Here is a 13019-nt window from a genome sequence, read left to right as displayed (position 1 = left end):
CGATACCACCTTAAGATTTTTTGTCGGTTTGTATATATACCTTACAGGCAGTGCACGGGTGGTCTGCTCCGGCAGTTCAGGTGGGTTGACGAACATGAGTTTAAGCAGAAGCTCCAAGTATCCGATGTGTCGGGCCAGACGGGTGCTAATGACCCATGCCCAGTTCCAGCTCTCGCCCTCACGCCTGCTCCCAAAGTACACAACCACTGTGAAGAGATGGAGAGTTTACACATAAATGTATTAAACATCACTGGTTAATGCTACAGCATTATAATGTACACAGTAGGGCAAGGGATACAGTACCACTATAAACCAGTGGTTAAAACTCATGGCGGTTCACAACAAAAAACAATGGGTGGCAAAGCAGGTTTGATAGGGTCACAGAGAGCAGCGAAAAACATTGATATTTCAAATAATACCATATAATCAAACATAGTTTGGATAGCACAATAAATAGGCCAATTTATTTTGCTATCCAAGCATAGAGGAAATGTGTTGTATGTTTTATTGTTGATGTAAAAGCCACAGTTCCAATCAAATTTGGGATGGTAAAACAGTATTTTTAAATGAATCTGTCACTTGGTAAAAGCCAGCCATTTACCAACATGGACAGGTAGTTTGACATGCCGTCATCCTTAAAAACCATGAACAAAACTATGCAATTTAAAGGAATATACAACACAGACTACATTAAATACAGGTTTACTTTTAACGAGGACAAAAATGGTTTGTGCCAACACAATGTATTTTGTGCAGTGAATAATGAGACCATCTCTTACCGAAGAATACGTAAAGCAGTGCTAGGATGCTGAGAGAGATGGCGATAGCCAGCTTAGGATCCACAGTAAAGCCGAGCACTAGAGCTACAGATCCGCACAGCATGAGTGATAACAACACAACCAGCCAGGAAAACTGGAACAAAGGTTCCACCTGCTGACCTGCAAATGTCTTCATCTCATCTGAGAAAGAAATATGAAGATTTATCCACCAATAAATATACACCAGATGCTGCAAATTGAGCAGTATTAAACATATCAAGCTCAAAAATAGATAAAAAGCTCCGTACATGATCTACATGAGTAAACTGTGCTTTAAAATATCCTTTTCAGGTCACTTTCCTAGTTTACACTGAGCAACTCTAAATATCACTCACCCTCCAGTTTCTTGAGCAGGAAGGACTTGCCGCTGCCCCACTGAGCGTACAGACCCACACAGATGGGCGGCTGCATTGTGGGCTCGCTCAGGATGTCAGCTAAAGCACTGCTGTACAGGTCATAGCCCAGCATGTCCCCATCTGACTCTGTGGGGGACAGATGTCCTAAAGGGGACAATACAGAGAGGGGCACAAATACACACAGGCCACACATGATTATCAATTCAAAGAATTGATAATCAGAACATGAGAATTTGCTCCCATTAAGAAACAAGAGCAACAGGGTGGTCAGGCACTAATGTTGGGCAAATGGGGTTCAACGGGGTTCAGGCCAGTCAGGTTCTTCCACACCAGACTCTACAAACCATTTCTTTAAAGGGGGTCTGTTCCTCCAGAGGTAGCACTATGGTATAGTTCACTCAAAAATGAAAATTCTTTCATCATGGCATTTCAGATGTGTATGACTTTCTTCTGCTGAACACAAATAAATCTTTTTAGAAGAATATCTCAGTTCTGTAGGTCTATACAATGCAAGTGAAATTTGACACATTTTTGAAGCTCCAAAATGCACATAAACACCGCATAAATGCAATCCATATGACTCCAGAGGTTAAATCTATATCTTCTGAAGCAATATGATAGGTGTGGATGAGAAAGTGTACAATACTTAAGTCCTTTTTATTATCACTCTCCACTTTGACTTTTACATTCTTCTATTGTTTTTGGTGATTTACATTCTTCGTGCATATCACCACCTACTGGTGAATTTATGATAAAAACTGATTTAAATATCAATCTGTTTTTCACCCACACCTATCATTCTGCTTCAGAAGATATGGATTTAACCACTGGAGTCTTATTGATTACTTTTATGCTGACTTTTTGTAACTTAAAATTTTGCTACCCAATCACTTGCATTTTATGGATTACAGAGCTGAGATTTTCTTCTAAAAATCTTTGTTTATGTTATGCAGAAGACAGAAAGTCAAACACATCTGGGATGGCATGAGGGTGAGTTAATGATGAGAGAATTTACATTTTTAGGTGAACAAACTCTTTAAGGCATCATCGGCATGCTCCTGACACGAAAGCTGCACCAAAAGGTATGTACAGTATCTTAATTATGCTGCCTCCTAAGATATCTTGCTTTGGCCATATTATAAGGTAGTATTGTACATTCTTCCCCAGGTAGGAAATCCCAGAAGGCACTGTGATGAGCTCGGTGGGTATTATATATATATATATATATATATATATATATATATATATATATATATATATATATATATATACATACATCACACACACACACACACACACACACACACATACTTATGCGGTAATCCATTTATTACTGAAAACTATCCAAATTTTTTGTTCGTTTAATAACAGAAAACTGACAGTTTTACCTAAAATGTGTGTTCTATGTATAATTATGCTAATTGGCGTATTGAGTCGTTCCTCGCACGTCATTTGTTTTGAAGTTGCGAGTCGAGTCTCCTGTGCGCAGCTTGTGAGGAGCGTTATGTGAATGACGTGTGGAGTTGCTGCCTATGAAGAGTGTTCCAAATCATTGTCTTATGAGGCTCCAATTCTGTTAGGGTAGGCCCAATGGTTAGGCAGGATACTGCTCACTTGGTTTTGGAACAGACCCAGGGAATTTGGCACACCCCATTCTACTAAAAATGTTTGTCTAAGGAGATATCATGGCTGTATGCTTGATTTTATGCACTTGTTAGTAATAGGTGTTGCTGACATGGCCAGACCCCTGAATTAAAACGGGGTGTTCACATAATTTTGAAAATGTGGTGTATGTTTAATTTCTTAGGTTATGAATTGCAGAGGGCAGGTCTCAAACTATTTGAGATTAATATGAGGAGTGTTGGCCAATAGTTAAGCTCATGATGGAGAGCTAGTTACAGACTTACGGGCTCCAAAGATCTGGGTGAGGATGCTCTTCTGGTGGCTGCAGTCGATGTTGTAGGGTGTTTCTCCAGCCTTGTTGGGGCGGTAGAGTAGGCGGCCATCTTTAGGGTTACGGAGGAGGAGCTCAGCCAGCCTCCGGCTCCGTCCACGTATGGCGATATGAAGAGGTGTGTCCCCTTTCTGCAGGCAGAAAAAGTGCCACGTTTCAATGTACGGTTTAATCGATCACCATTCCATTATCTCCATGAAACTGTGACTAAGTTTTACCTTGTCCACTGCAGACACTTTGGCCCCTTTGTCCAGAAGCAGCTCCACTATTTCTATGTTCCTCATCTTGGTAGCTTTGATTAAAGGAGTCTCAGAATCCTAGACACAGACAAATAAAGACTCAAGACAGGCTTGTAACGATGAAAGCGCCAAAATAATCCGAGTTTTGCTGTCCTTTACCTTAGTGGTTGTCTCTGTGTCCGGATTACACTGCAGTATATCTCGGACCATGGTTGCATTACCTTTCTCTACAGCCCAGTACAGAGCAGTCTTATTTTCCTGAAACAAACAGTGTAGTAATTTAAATTTCTTTGTAAACATCTCCAACAATCTTAACACACATGATTCAATCACTTGGTATTTTCTATATGCATATGATTAGATATCTTTATGGCATTGCAGGTACATTACCTGTCCTCTGATGTCGATATCTGCATACTTATGCAGCAGTGCTCTCACAATCTCAACATGCCCCCCTCTCACAGCTCCAATCAGCACTGTGTCACCGCTCTACAGGTTTACAGCACAACAGTCAAAATACCTCAAAACCATTCAATCCTTATGCATAAATTTCTATCCAATTCTATTTGATTTCTAAGAAAAGATGAAAAGTGGTTCAGCCCACCCTGTCAGGGATGTTGACATATGTGCCGGCATCTAGCAGGTCCTGCACAATCTCAGTATAACCCTCTTTAGCTGCGATCATCAGGGCTGTGTTGCCATCCTTATCTGTCATGTTCACGTTAGGGTTCCTCTTCAGAAGTTCTTTGACCACCTCTGTGTAACCTCCCTTCACAGCCACTATCAGTGCCGTCATGGAATTCTGAGTGAAAAAGGTTAATAAAATAAGAAACTATCTTGAGGGCTTCTGCTATTATGCTGCTAAATAATGCCCAACAAAAATAAAGAGTACATACCGCCCCCTCCTGGTCAACATCAGCTCCATTCTCCAACAGGTGCATCACACAGTCGTAGTGTCCCTTTCTAGCCGCCCAGATTAGTGGGGTGGTGCCATACTAAATGTAAAGTATGATAAATTAAGGGTAAATATAAAGGTCTATACCTTCTCTTACTGTAAACCTGTTAAGCACAGTTTGTGAGGTTAGGTTAAGCAGCAGAGCTCACCTTATCAGAGCAGTTGACTTTGGCTCCATGCTCTAGCAAGAGCTTAACAATCTCTGCATGACCTCTACCGGCTGCCCAGATAATGGGGTACACACTGTATTGCTAAAAGACCACAAGATATTGAAGGCATATTTTAAAGTTGCACTCAATAATTTTTTCCTTATTTAAAAAGTTTTACTTCTAAAAAAATGTATAGTAATATTTAAGCATATGTATGAAATCATGACCACCCATGTGAGATGAAGAGTTCAGTCATATCAATAACCTTATAAAAGCTCTTTTATTTTATATAAGGCAGAGGCGCCCTCATGGGGGCAGCCATGTTAGGACAACATGACCATTTGAATACTTCTTGCTTAATCTCAGTAACTGCCCTGTTACTGGACAGGATTAAATTAATCCTGGTTTACTGTGAATAGTGAATTTCTACAATGGCAGCTGGTAACTGATAACTACTGTTTGAATGATGCAGCTTCCAAGCCACTAGGTGTCACTGTAAGCCAATGGAAGTTACTTCGACATACAAAAAATTACTGAGTGTACCTTTAATCAGTGTATACGTGTATTAAACTGTATTTTAAACATTCAGCAATACTTCAATCTAAAAAAAATGTCTTGATTATTTCATTACATTGTAAAGTAAGTGTACATGTAATTAGGGTACTAGTATAGGAAGTTCTTCTTTCCTAGCTAAATGTAAATAATTTTTATGCACTTGCTTATCTCATTTGTGAAAAGTTTCCCTATCTTTACCTGTCCAGTGGTGTTTGGGTTCGCCTCGCTCTCCAGTAGGAACGTGGCTACTTCAACTCTGCCTTTATATGAAGCCCAAGTAAGGGCGGTCCAACCCCCCTGAATGACACAAAGCCACTCTATTTAATATGATAGGATGGGTGCAACTATTTCAAATTTAATTACAGTACAAAATAAAGGACATGTATTGCTTTTGATATAAACATTTGCTTGATTTTTAAAGGAATAGTTGAATCATTTACTCACACGCATTACTTCCTTTCTTTCTTGGAACACCAAAGGAGATGTAAGAAATAAAAATAGCCTCCATCAACATTTCCTTTCATTGGAAAATGAAATGCAATGTTGGAAAAAATGCAATGAAATTAAATGGAGATTGAGACTAACATTCTGCCTAACATCTCTTTTTGTGTTCCACCAAAGAAATTGCATCATATGAAATTGGAACAACATTGGGGTGAGTAAATAATTAAAGACTTTTCATATTTGGGTGAACTATCCCTTTAATTCTAGTGTATGGTTAGTCTCACCATGTCTCTGTGCTCAATATAAGCACTGTTTTCCAGCAGCTCTTTCACCACCTCCACATGCCCCTCCTTAGCTGCAGAGATCAGAGCAGACCAGCAGTCCTATCCGGAAAAAGCACAGAGACTGGTCGCTATGGAAACTATTGAACCATTTGCAAATGTCACCATGGTAACAGTGATGGAGTGCACAGTAGCTGTACTAGAAAGAAAAGCCCTCGGGCACAGTTATAATAGGCACCATAAGTTATTCAGGTTGTTCATTTAAAAAAAAAAAAAAAAAAAAGTTATACAAATATGTTCAGAATTTATTTTAATTACTAAATTATTCCAATCACAATCTAATTAATTATGATATTTATCTTCTTTTGTCATTTTAATGACAATGAAATTAGCTGCTGATTAATGGCAATTCTTCATAAAATTCAAAAAGGATCTAAAACATCCTTTAGAATACCTGCACCACTTCTGGCTGGTAAATGTTATTTGAATATCTACAGTAATTGAATGGAAACAAGATGAACTACCAGCCAACATTCTTATAAAACTAAAGTGAGCATTTTCTCACCACATCGTCCAAGTTGACATTTGCTCCCCTTCGAATGAGCTCTTGAACTATCTCAAGACTGCCCTGCTCTGAGGCCAACATCAGAGGAGTCTGTCCATTCTGTGAAAGATCGGAGACAGGGAAAGAGAAAGGTCAATATTTTAGCTGCCCATTTTAAATTATATTTCACTTTCATAGTTTATAATAATAGTAAATTAACTTACATCACTTCGACCATCCACCTCTTTGAATTTGTCCAGATGGGTTTTTACAGCTGCCAGGTTCTCTTCCTCTACATAGCTGAAGAGGTTTTGGATGGCCAGAGTGGTCATCTTGATAGAGGTTGTGGTGTCCATGATTGCCACTCAATACTGGGACACCCTGAGAAAATAGATGAAACTCAGTCACTTCCAGAACACAGAACAGATGCCTTTTCTGTATACCCTAAAAAATTGTTGGACGAAAGCGAATATTTATACATTTATATGAAAGATCTTTAAGAGATTAAATATCACATTGCTGGTTACTTTGAGGGACAGAGCATGTGTTCCTCACATGAGACAAGAGAACACACAGGCAATAGACTTTAAATGCCAGGAACGAGGATGCTGGCGCTGCAAAATGTTAAACAGAGATAGTCTTTTCCTCGCGCTTTCTCTGAATGCCAATTCTAGATAAGATACCCGTTTTCTCCTAATATCTCTATAGACACACATTTTAATAGGCTACTCCAATCTATTTTATATTCCACCTCTTCTAATTAGTGCAAATAAACAGGTTAATTAGCTAGTGAACAGACAGATTAGATTACTCTTTAAATTTCACTTTCCTCAATAAATAAGAAGCTATCATACAGGCTCTACTCTAAGTTAATAACTTAACTTAGGCTTAATAGCATTTAAATATAAGGACAATACACACAACATCCTTCACCACCCTGAACTCTATGGCAAAACTGAAACCACATATTTTTAATAATGATATATTACAGCATTTGAACTTAATTTGTTCTGCACTGGAATGTGGTGCTCAGTTTAACCCTAAACAGACACTGTATATAAAGGGTGTCATTGCAAGAAAAATACAGAATGCATGCTGTCTACAGCAACACATTGATGGACAAAAACAAAGAGAATATGGCAGCTCAATTAAGAGTCCAAGCAGCTTTCTACTGCTCGGTCTATGAAATATGACACCAAAGTTATTCTTATGAACCCCTATGTGACATCTTATCCAGCACACTCGGTATTAAACTGTCAACTGCATTTAAATGCCTATAGATGAAGCCTGTGACTGCTGTCTGTCTACTCTGGAATGACATAGCATTATTTATAGGACCAAGAGAGGTTAACGCCTAGTGCCCCCAGTGAGATGGTGAGCCCTGCATTCCATAGCAGATACTAAAATATCTATCTATCTATCTATCTATCTATCTATCTATCTAATCTGATTTCTGCTGGATGTAATACAGTGTCTGTCACCATCTTACAAGAAAAATGTATATAAATGTAGTTAATGTGAAATATACACACACATATATATATATATATATATATATATATATATATATATATATATATATATATATATACACACACACACACACACACACACACACACACACACACACACACACACACACACACACACAACATACACACACTGGGGGCCAGAAATTTACAATAATGCACAGATTTAGCTGTTTCGGAAGGAAATTCACCAAAGTGGCATTCAAATGATCATATCTATACAGGCCCCATTTCCAGCAGCCATCACTCCAACACCTTATCCTTGAGTAATCATGTTAAATTGCTAATTTGGAACTAGAAAAACACTTGCCATTAGGCCTATATCAAACACAGCTGGAAGTTATTTGGTTTATTTAATGAAGCTTAACGTTGTCTTTGTTTTTAATTTGCCACATTATGCAATAGACTGGCACGTCTTAAGGTCAATATTAGGTCAAAAATGGCAAAAAAGAAACAGCTTTCTCTAGAAACTGGTCAGTCAATCATTGTTTTGAGGAATGAAGGCTATACAATACTTGAAATAGGCAAAAACTGAAGATTTCAAAGACTAAGGAAAATTGGCTCTAACAAGGACAGGAAGAGATGTGGAAGACCATGTACAACTAAACAAGAGGATAAGTACATCAGAGTCTCTCGTTTGAGAAATAGACACCTCACATGTCCTCAGCTGACAGCTTCATTGAATTCTACCTGCTCAACACCAGTTTCATGTACAACAGTAAAGAGAAGACTCAGGTGTGCAGGCCTTATGGAAGAATTGCAAAGAAAAAGCCACTTGTGAACCTTCCTCTTCATATTTGTAAAAAATATTATTTTTGTCTTTTCCACTGAAAACTTGAATCCATTATGCCCTGGCCACTTTTCTACTTCATTTAATGCACATTGCATTTTCTTTATAATATATTCTATATTCATTCCTTTAACCAGAGTACCCCATCATCAGCAAACAATGATTTCCCCATACTTGTATGTATTCTTGAGAAAACATAATTAATCTTGATGATAAATAAAAGTGGACTTATTACACTGCCTTGGGGTGTTCCATTATCAATCACACCACTAGAGGATATAAACCCGCCAACCTTCACCCTAATTCACCTCCTGATTAAAAACTCTTTAACCCAATTATACATTCTTTCTTTATATTAATCTTTCCCAGCTTTATTAATAATCCCTCCTTCCACAGCATATCATATGCCTTTTCTATATCAAAGAAAAAAATCGATGACACTTTCCTTATTTATAAATGTTTTCCTTATATCAACTTCTAAAAGATACTATTGGATCCAAAGTCCCTCTTCCACACCTAAATCCACTTTGATAAAGAGAAAAACAGCTCCCTTTTTCCAAATGATAAGTCAATCTATCAGATATCATTCTCTCCATTACTTTGCATAAATGAGAGGTAAGAGCGGTAATGAGAGGTAATTTATGGGATTACTTGGGTCTTTCCCTGGATTTTTAAAAGGTATTATTAATGCTTCCTTCCAACTTTGAGGAAGTATACCTATTCTATTATAAAATACTAAAATCACCTTTATAGAAACTTCACTTAAATACTTCATCATACAATAACTAACTCCATCCAACCCTGGAGTAGATTGTTTCATTCTTCTCACTGCCCTCTTTAATTCACTCATAGAGAATGGGGCATCCAAGAGATGATTAACAGTCTCTTTTTTCCCCATTAAATCTGGACATTCTTTCAACACATCCTCTCTTATTTTCTTATTCTGATCAGTCAAATTTTCTGAACTATTTACTTTAATAAATGCCTTCAGAGACATTTCCCCTTTCTCTCCATCCTCCACAGCAGTTTCTCTATTCATGCTTAAAACTGGATATCCATTATTCTTTTAAATTTCCTTCATTTTCTTAATCATGACCCACACCTCCCCTACTGATGTATTTTTACCTTTTTCACTACAGTATGCCATCCAATACACCTTCTTGGCTTTCCTAATTGTTCTTCTTACAACTGCATGAGCTTGTTTATATTCAATCAAATTTTGAAAGTTATGTGACTTCCTGACTCTCCTAAATGCTTTCCTTTTTCTTCTTATGGCACATGCACACTCTTCATTCCACCAGGTACCTATCTTAATATTTCTACCCCATTTACTTTTTGGTATATATTTATTTGCTGCTATTTGAATTGCTGGTACTATTTCTCTACTGATCATCTCTATCGATCTATCCGTTTCTATTATAATGTTCTTTAATCCCTCCTCACTCAAACTCATAAATTCTTCCCAACTCACCTTATCATACCTCCATTTACCCATATTTACATCACTTCTTCCTGCATTTACTTGCACTGTTGTTAATGTAGGATAGTGATCACTTCCTATAGTGTCTTGTCGCATTATTTCCCATTCAGTACTCCCTGCAATTGAACAAGATGTCAATGTTAAATCTAAAACAGATTATTTCCCTGTATCCACATTTACCCTTGTGTAACCTCATCATTCAAACACACCAAATTCTTAATTACCATCAGATCTTCCATCACCCGACCATTACCATCTGTCACTAAACCTCCCCATAACGTACTATGTGCATTGAAGTCCCCGCACCAAATCACCCCGATCTCCATTTTGGCCCTCTATTTGTTCTAAATCATTCAATATTAATTTCTTACAAGGATTATAAAAATGTATTATTACATATTTTAATCCATTCACCCACACCTCCACTACCACATACTCTATTGTTATACCTTTACCTAAAGTTCTATAATGTAGACCTTCCTTGATCAGAATAATACACCCTCCCCACGATCTCTTCTCTCACTCACATAACCTTTTATAACAAAATCAAATGTGGGTTTAAGCCACATCTCTTGTATACATATCAGATCAGGCTTAATTTCCATCTCATAAATAATACTTTTAAATTCCAATCAATTAGCCACAAGACTTCTTGCATTCCAATGTAATATTAAAATCATCACTCCTATCCAAACCAAGCTTCCGTCTCATTCACCAACCCATCCCTAATCATTACCCATGATATACCTTCTACTCCTAAGAATCTCTCTGCTGCCCTGACTATAATTTGAATCTTAATTGTCTTCTTTTCTGTTTGCGTAGTTCAGCTATCAACAGCAAGATATGTACTTTGTTCTCAATCATCGTATCCTCTGTGATCCTACCCTCCATTTCTGAACCTAACTCATTCCTTCCCTCCATTTGAACGTCTCTCTCTTTATTCTTTGCATCAACCATTTTAACTGCTTCTGCATATGTAATGTTCTTCTTAGCTCTCTCGTTCTGCACTTCAATAGCTCTCTTCCTCACCTCACATCCCCCAAACGCAACACTATGTTCTCCTCCACAGTTACAACATTTAAGCCCAGCTCCTTCACATTTGCCATAATCATGCCCCCCCCCGCATCTTGCACATCTTTTCTTAGACTTACACACCAAAGCAACATGCCCATACTTTTGGCAATTATAGCATCTTAAGGGAAGAGGTATATATGGTCTCACTGTGTAACTGATAAATCCAAGTTTGACCTTTTCCGGCAAAATAACTCCATCAAATCTAAGCTCTACTGAGAGACTCTCTATTCTATTCCCTTCTGCATTCATAAACAATCATCTGGCACCAACTATATGCCCTCCATTTATGTTATTTTTAAGCTCTTCCATAGACACTCCTAATGGCACACCAGATATCTCCACCTACCCACTGCCTCCGACCCTACAAGTCTGCTACTCACCACTTCCTGTTTACACATTACTTTAATTTTCATCACTTTCCTTTTTTGTTCTTCATAGTTACTACCAACAAATCTCCATTTTTTTAACACTCTAGCTAGCTTAATCTCTGCAACTACTTTCCTCGACTCTTTTGTTAATCCAATTGGATTTACCTTTTGTAATCCATCTTCCTCGTTGAATTTCAGTATTACCTTCAACTCATTCAAATTTTCACTCCTTGCTTCTTGTTCATTTCCACTCTCCCCAGAACGTCTTACTTCCCTTTCCTGTTGATTTTTATTTATTTTCTTTGATCCTGCATCTTCTTTATTTCCCTCTATCCTACCAACATCCATTTGATCATCCTCCTCATCTGATTCATCAATACTAACTAGTGTCTCTTGGCCATTTCCATTATGATTTTTCCAATATTTTGTCATTATTGACTTTGCTGTGTTCGCCGCCATCAAACACGCCGCCGATCAGATTAAACCAAACCAATACAGCCTCTTCCCACTTCCTCGTTCCACATGAAAACTCGCGTCTCCACTCCTGATCATCCTTGAGATGTTTCTACAACTTGATTGGAGTCCACCTGTGGTAAATTCAGTTGATTGGACATGATTTGGAAAGGCACACACACCCATATATGTCAGAGCACAAACCAAGCCATGAAGTCCAAGGAATTGTCTGTAGACCTCCGAGACAGGATTGTATCGAGGCACAGATCTGGGGATGGGTACATAAAAATGTCTGCAGCATTGAAGGTCCCAATGAGCACAGTGGCCTCCATCATCCGTAAATGGAAGTTTGGAACCACCAAGACTCTTCGTAGAGCTGGCCGCCTGGCCAAACTGAACGATCGGGGGAGAAGGGCCTTAGTCAGGGAGGTGACCAAGAACCCGATGGTACCAAGAACTCCACATGTTTCTCTGTGGAGAGAGGAGAACCTTCCAGAAGAACAACTATCTCTGCAGCACTCCACCAATCAGGCCTGTATGGTAGAGTTGCCAGACGGACAGCCACTCCTCAGAAAAAGGCACATCACAGCCCGTCTGGAGTTTGCCAAAAGACACCTGAAGGAGAAAAAAATTATCTGGTCTGATGAAACAAAGACTGAACACTTCGGCCTGAATGGCAACCATCATGTCTGGAGGAAACCAGGCACCGGTCATCACCTGGCCAATACCATCCCTACAGTGAAGCATGGTGGTGGCAGCATCATGCTGTGGGGATGTTTTTCAGCAGCAGGAACTGAGAGACTAGTCAGGATCGATGGAAAGATGAATGCAGCAATGTATAGAAACATCCTTGATGAAAACCTGCTCCAGAGCGCACTGGGGCGAAGGTTCATCTTCCAACAGGACAACGACCCCAAGCACATAGCCAAGATATCAAAGGAGTTGCTACGGGACAACTCTGTGAATGTCCTTGAGTGGCCCAGCCAGGGCCCAGACTTGAGAGATCTGAAAATGGCTGTGCACTGACACT

The 13019-nt window shown here is 38.7% G+C and overlaps 1 protein-coding gene across 4 annotated transcripts in view; it reads right to left on the bottom strand.

Moving 5' to 3' along the window:
* Positions 1–13019, bottom strand: part of LOC127623843 (kinase D-interacting substrate of 220 kDa B-like) — a 30623-nt gene that overhangs the window by 16534 nt on the left and 1070 nt on the right. For all 4 annotated transcript variants that reach the window (XM_052098397.1, XM_052098398.1, XM_052098399.1 and 1 more), the window contains exons 2-15: positions 6520–6676; positions 6317–6415; positions 5755–5853; positions 5225–5323; positions 4472–4573; positions 4264–4362; positions 3972–4169; positions 3758–3856; positions 3527–3625; positions 3347–3445; positions 3082–3259; positions 1154–1318; positions 780–959; positions 41–206 (exon numbers count right to left, since the gene is read on the bottom strand). In XM_052098397.1, the coding sequence (XP_051954357.1) occupies positions 41–206; positions 780–959; positions 1154–1318; positions 3082–3259; positions 3347–3445; positions 3527–3625; positions 3758–3856; positions 3972–4169; positions 4264–4362; positions 4472–4573; positions 5225–5323; positions 5755–5853; positions 6317–6415; positions 6520–6651 (1814 nt within the window). In that variant the 5' untranslated portion in view covers positions 6652–6676. The remainder of the gene's footprint in view (positions 1–40; positions 207–779; positions 960–1153; positions 1319–3081; positions 3260–3346; positions 3446–3526; positions 3626–3757; positions 3857–3971; positions 4170–4263; positions 4363–4471; positions 4574–5224; positions 5324–5754; positions 5854–6316; positions 6416–6519; positions 6677–13019) is intronic.

The sequence above is a fragment of the Xyrauchen texanus genome, chromosome 30 (genome assembly GCF_025860055.1).
Source record: "Xyrauchen texanus isolate HMW12.3.18 chromosome 30, RBS_HiC_50CHRs, whole genome shotgun sequence".
Classification (NCBI taxonomy): domain Eukaryota; kingdom Metazoa; phylum Chordata; class Actinopteri; order Cypriniformes; family Catostomidae; genus Xyrauchen; species Xyrauchen texanus.
This window is presented reverse-complemented; position numbering and strand designations above follow the sequence as displayed.